General features: G+C 40.8%; 1 protein-coding gene across 1 annotated transcript in view; it reads left to right on the forward strand.

The window, feature by feature from the left end:
* The window catches only part of EP400 (E1A binding protein p400), a 132,272-nt gene extending 128,400 nt beyond the window's left edge, over positions 1 to 3,872 (forward strand). Inside the window, exons 52-53 of the mRNA XM_023514943.1 lie at positions 106 to 162; positions 971 to 3,872. Of these exons, the coding sequence (XP_023370711.1) occupies positions 106 to 162; positions 971 to 1,243 (330 nt within the window). The 3' untranslated portion in view covers positions 1,244 to 3,872. The remainder of the gene's footprint in view (positions 1 to 105; positions 163 to 970) is intronic.
* The last annotated feature ends 2,422 nt before the right edge of the window (positions 3,873 to 6,294 follow it).

The following is a 6,294-nucleotide window of genomic DNA, read 5'->3' on the forward strand; positions in this document are numbered from 1 at the left end:
AAAAAAAAAAAAAAAAAAAAAGAACTGAGAAGGTAGAAATTTTTCTTTTTGTACACAGAGTCCTTTGAGTTCTATGTTTGTTTTTTTTTGTTTTTGTTGTCAAAGGTTGCGAAACTTCCTCAAGTTGTCCAACAGCAGACACCTGTGGCCAGTGTCCAGCAGGTAAGGCACAAGGTGCACGGCCAAGGGAAGCTTCACACAGACTCAGTGAGACAAGAATCTGTGGTTTTTATCCTGAGGAAGTACAGTAATTAGAGAATCACTTTGATCTTCAAAACATACCTAAAAATACTAACTTTAGGGGGAAAACTTGAAAACCTAATAGTAGGGGAAAATCCACAAACAAATGTGTTCAAACTTAGCATCACCTATACTACAGAAGTCTTGTCTTTTGCTCATTTCTAGGATCGTTTATTCAACCAGTAATCTTAAATGTGTCCTATAAGATAAAGAAACTTCCCTGTAGTTTCAGAAGAGCACAGACCTGAAAAGGCAGACTTCTCTCTGCACCCTTGTGGTCCCTGAGCAGAAGGGTTGTGAAGACTGTGTTGGCTTCACCTTCCTAGAAAAATTGCCCTTCAGGCTCTGTCACTGTTCTCATTTATTGCTACAAGTTGTGACCATGCAGCACAATGTTTAGATTTAAAATGCTTTTATTTTGTTCAAAGTCATACTGGCATACAAATTTCAAGAAACCAGATAGTCATAAAAGCTTTACAACAATACCAAAGTCAGTCCTCTGACCCAACTCTGACCTTTTTCTCCAGAGACATTGGTTTTAGTCTAAAAGCAACAACATTTTAATTTTTTACTTTTTTCAGTTAGAAACCAGAGGTCATATTTTGATGTGACTGATAGTTCTTAACCTGTCACAAAAGCACACCTGCTAGCAAAGTTCCTCAGGGGAAGGAAACCCTTCCCCATCCCAAAGAACATTTGCACTAAGTGTTTTATGACTCTCTCTGCTCAGGCTTCTCCACAGACTGTGACACTCACGCAGGCTACGGCTGCAGGGCAGCAGGTGCAGGTGATTCCTGCGGTGACCGCGACAGCCCAGGTGGTTCAGCAGAAACTCATACAGCAGCAAGTGGTGACTACAGCATCTACCCCGCTCCAGACTCCTGGTGTTGCAAACCCAACCCAGGTGCCAGCCAGCTCTGAGAGCCCGAGCCAACAGCCCAAGCTACAAATGCGGGTCCCTGCTGTCAGGCTGAAGACTCCCACCAAACCTCCATGCCAGTAATCAGGACAGCAGGGCAGCTTCATGACCAAGGGAAGACTACCTTCCTCCCAGAGAACACTGCTCTTATTTTTGAATCTTGGGACAATGTCTTGTAAGATATTCAACACTCGGAAAGCTATGACTGAAACAAAGTAGTGTAATCATTTTATTAAAATGCTCCCTACCCTGCAAGAAAAGTGATCCTTATCAAAGGCCCCCTTTTCTGTATTGTGTAACTAACTAAAAGGTATAGTGAATTTTTTTCTAAATCATTACACTGTTTAGTTTTTCCTCCAGAGTAATAGTACTGGGCTTTGAAGCCCATTTAAAACTTCCCTGTTAGCATCTGGTACTTTGCATATAACAAAAACCATTTGCAGGCTGCAGTGAGTGTACAATAGGCTTTTCAAAGCTCAAACATGGCCTTCAATAGCATGTGCCATAATTCAGTTTTACTGCCACTGGAAAGCACACCGTGGTCCTGAAAGAGGGAAGCCTGTCCAGAATAAATCACCTAAGGTTGGTTTTTGTTCCAAAGAGAGCCAATGTGGGTTTTTCCTTCTCTCCTAAAACACCATCCATTTTTAACTTTTGAGAAGTTAAGTCCCAACACCCATCTAAATACATGTGATCTATTTTCAGCTATGTTCAAGAGAAAATCTGTCACTACTCCAAAAAGTAGCCAGTGTGGCCTTCCCAGGCCCTAACCTCAGTGTGATTCATTTTTGGTTAAAGGAAACATTTGGACTGACACCTGTCCCAGCTTTTGGATAAGACTTGTGTTGACTGGATCTGCTAAACAGCTCCAGAGAACCTTGAGATGCTTCTGCCATGGGCTGGTGTGAGCCCCGAGGACATACAAGGTCCTTGGCAGATGGCATGGCCAAGTGTGTGTTAAGGGCAGGATGAACACCACAGATGGCCCCCTGCTGCCATGACTAGTTCTGGCTGGTCAGGGAAGTTGAGAGACTTTTGTTTAAGGTGGCCTGTTCGTTAACCTAGAGGCCAGGCCAGCTTTTACTCCACTGCAGACATGTGACATCAGATTTTCTCTTAGACAGGTAAGATTGTTTGTGGTTCTGCCAGTCAAGTGAGAAATCACCTGCCCCACCTGTGGAAGGTATGCTGTTGAAGGGTAAAAGGAAGCTCCGTATTTGCTACTATTTTTATTTTTTTACTATGGCAAGATAATGAATGCAGTTTTAGTGGACTGAATGGCTGATGATGTCGCCTTCAAGTTTTAACCAAAGCAAAAAGATAAAACCTCCTCTGTGCTGTGGCTCTATTTTGCCTATTTTACATTACTTGGTTTAGGAAATTCAGTTTTTTAGGTTTTTTTAGGTTTTTGTATACCCAGTATCAGTTTTGCCATAGTAAAGATTTTTAATTTAAATTATATCTACTGTTTTCCTCCCATGCTCTCAGTCTGACTTCGAGGACCATGTTCTGTCCTGCAGGTCTGTGGATAGTCATGTGGCCATGTTTAGTGAAATGAGCTCACTTATTAGCTCCTGGTAAGAAATTTGGAAAAAAGTAAAAAGTGTTAAAGAAACAGGATTTAACATTTTAGTTTATGTTACGTGTCAGAGTGGAGGATTCTAACCTGTTCTTTCACCCCTGCTCATTCATTCAGGGCCTGTGCTGCAGTGAGGGGGCACAGCTCTCAGGAAGGCTGTGTATACGTCTGAGTTTTTACTCCTGAAGTACATAGAAATCTTCTTTTGCCATTATTTTGTGTACCCTTTTTATTTTTCTGTTGTCCTTCCCAAAGCATTGGCAGTCTCTTTTCAGATGGTAATAAAGTGTTGAGTGTATCTGTTTTAGAATGTCCTATAAGATTATCCTCTGTTGACCATAACACTAAAAGAGGATTTAGGAACTTTTCTCAAAAGGTTTTTAAGAGAGCAGAATTGGGATTCTGAATATTCACAGGGGAATTCTTGCCCCTATCTTATTATGTGAGTTAAAAAGTCTTTTGTCTCTAACGTATGTTTTCTTTAGAGATTCCCTAATACAAAATATGGACAGAAGACATTTGTACTTTCATCACTCAATTTAGTAACTTCTAGATTTACCTGAGTGTGGTATTCAGGAGAGGCATTTAAGTAAAAATTCTCCCTCCATTATATTATTATATTTTTTTCTTGGCCTTTGTTTTAAAGGTTAAGCTTTCTAATTTAAGAATTAAGTATGTGTTCAAGAAGCTGTTGTCTAGGCTTTCTTGTGAATCAGGGTTCATACCGACAATACATGTAATGAGTCAGAAATTTTCAGAACATAGAATATAAAGGCAACAGTCAAAACACTGTCAAAATTCTAATTGGCCACCTGGTTGGTTACCAGTTACTCTTTAAAGAAGAGACATTTATTCTAATAAAGGCTGGACATCCAGTGGGAAGCAGAAGGTTGGATCCAAACCCTTGTTCAAAGTTGATGCCCGATTAGGTGAGGTTTTTCTTTTTTGCAATCTTTATTATTATTTTTGTTAACTATTGTAACCACAATAGGTGTTGTGTTTTAAAATATAAAGGAACAAGACTGAAATTGTAAATACTTTGTAAACATAAGCATTTGTACTTGAATAGTAGGATTTTAAAGGGCACTAATACCCTATCAAACCAGAGGCATAATAAAATGACCTTTTTATATATTTTTTCATTTTGTCTTTCATAGAAAACTAGTATCTGATTTAAGGTGCTAGTTGTGTTTTTCATTTGTGTGAAGAAAAATGAAACAAAAAGCAAGTAATGTTGGAGCCAGAGGTTCTCCTCGCCCACTCCCTTAGAGGATACAGGAGAAGTATGACAGGAGAAATGGGGTGTGCTCGGAGGTTTCCTGTGAAAATTACATTACAGAGTCCAAAGCCACACTGTAAGGTCCTGGAGCAGTGGTTCTCAACCTTCCTGGTGCCGCAGCTCTTTAATACAGTTCCTGTGGGTCACGACCCACTGGGTGAGAACCACTGCTCCGGAGGAAAGAACCAGTGCCAACTGGTCCTAGGTGATCTGCCGCCTCCACATGCCTATTTCTATGGTGGTGGGTCATGAGGCACTCAGTGCCCTTCCATGCCACTCTGTGTGCCAAGGATGGGTGGGGACACCTCTGCTCTCCACTGGAAATGCCCCCAAGCAGGTATCCTGGGAGTTGTTTCTTTCCCTTTTATTAAAAAAAAAAGTTTCTGATTAACAAAAAATAATGTGTATTTTAATAAAAAATGCAAAGTAAAGCAGCACCCTAGAAGCCCATGGTTGGTTTTGGTGCCTTTTCTCTGCCACAAGAGTGAAGATGCACAGGACACAGGCCTTGCAGCTTTGGGCTCCTCCTATGTCCCTGGATGATAAGGACTGTGGGCTCTCAGGCCCATACTTGGCGTCTATAGGTGATAGCACAGACTCAGAGATGCTGGGCAGTGAAGCACAGGCTGGTGCTTTACCATACACGTGCCACGTGCTAGGATTGTGAGGATCCTTGGGCATTGGTTTCCCCTCTGCTGAGGGGACTATGAGAATCCCATCAGGTGATGATCTGTGAAGCTCTTAATGCCTGGTGCTGTATTCTGTGATTGTTTCAGTAGTGATAGCATTGCTGTTCTCAATGGAGAATGACAGGCTGCTGCTCTGTCATTCCAGCCCTACCGCTGAATCTCTGCTGCATGTGCATGTGGCAGCAGGCCCTGGGACCTACTTATTTGCCCTTGAGCTTGTTTTTCTGTGTGTTCCAATGGAGGCTGGGGCCCTGGGGCAACTGACTAAACAAGCAGTTGTCAGCCTCTAGGGTGTGCTTCTGAGCCCACCATTGTGTTCACCATCACCTCCAGAGCTTCGTCTCTACTCAGGTGTCAGATCATGTGGCAGCTGCTGCCAGCATCCTCTTGCATACTCCAGACTTGGGGCTGTGGGGAGAGCGAGACAGCTTTACTATTACTGCATCAGTCCCTAATGCCAAATTAATCTTTCCAAAGGTTTCATTTTACTGGATATATTATGGCACATACCTTTAGTAGACTAGAGTGCCACCACAAATGAGGGAGTAGAACTACATATTTTGGGATGGAAATTATGTGGTAGGTGAAGTGCAGGCTAGGTGTAGTTTGCCACAAGGATGTTAACTACTTGTATGCCTGGATGTGCACAGAATATCCTGGAAATACAATTGGGTTCCATATCCCTAGATGCAAACAACCGCAGAGAGAAAATATTTGAACAAAAACTGCATCTGTTCTGAAGGGGTAGACTTTCTTATTATATCCTGAATAGTACAGCATAATTATTTACATATTATTCACATTGTGTTAGGCATAAGCAATCAATAGATAATTTAAATTGTACAGAAGCTAGATTACCTAGAAACAGAAAAGTGAAATCTCTAATAACCTCAATCAGAAGTGATAAAGAGGAAACAATGGATGCTACAGAGATATACAAGATTTTCTCCGAGTACTACAAGAAACTCCATGCCCAGAAATTTGGCCATGTGAAGGAAATGGGTCAATACCTAGAATCACACCCTCTCCCTAGACTTAACCAAGAAGAAATAGATCTGAACAGACCAGTTTCAAGCCCTGAGATCAAAGAAACAATAAAAAAAAAATCTCCCAACCAAAAAAATGCCCTGGTCCCAATGGCTTCACACCAGAATTCTATCAAACCTTCAAAGAACAGCTTATATTACAAATAACAGAAATTATTCCAAAATACTGAGAAGGAAGGACTCTTCTCCAACACATTCTTTCTATGAAGCAAACATCATTCTAATACCAATAACAGAAAAAGACCCAACTAAAAAGGTGAACTTAAGACCAGTTTCACTAATGAATATAGATGCAAGAATTCGCAATAGAATCCTAGCCAATAGATTACAACTACACATTTTTTAAATGTACAAAAAATTGTACATCATGATCAAGTAGGTTTCATCCCAGGGATGCAAGGCTAGTTTAACTTATACAAATCCATAAACGTAATTCACTGCATCAATAGAAGCAAAAACAAAGACCATAAGATCCTCTTCGATAGATGCAGAAAAAGTATTCAATAGAATTCAGAGTCCTTTTCTTTTTTTTTTTTTTTTTT

This window comes from Otolemur garnettii, unplaced genomic scaffold (assembly GCF_000181295.1).
Source record: "Otolemur garnettii isolate 467f Iridium unplaced genomic scaffold, OtoGar3 scaffold00062, whole genome shotgun sequence".
Taxonomy (NCBI): Eukaryota; Metazoa; Chordata; class Mammalia; order Primates; family Galagidae; genus Otolemur; species Otolemur garnettii.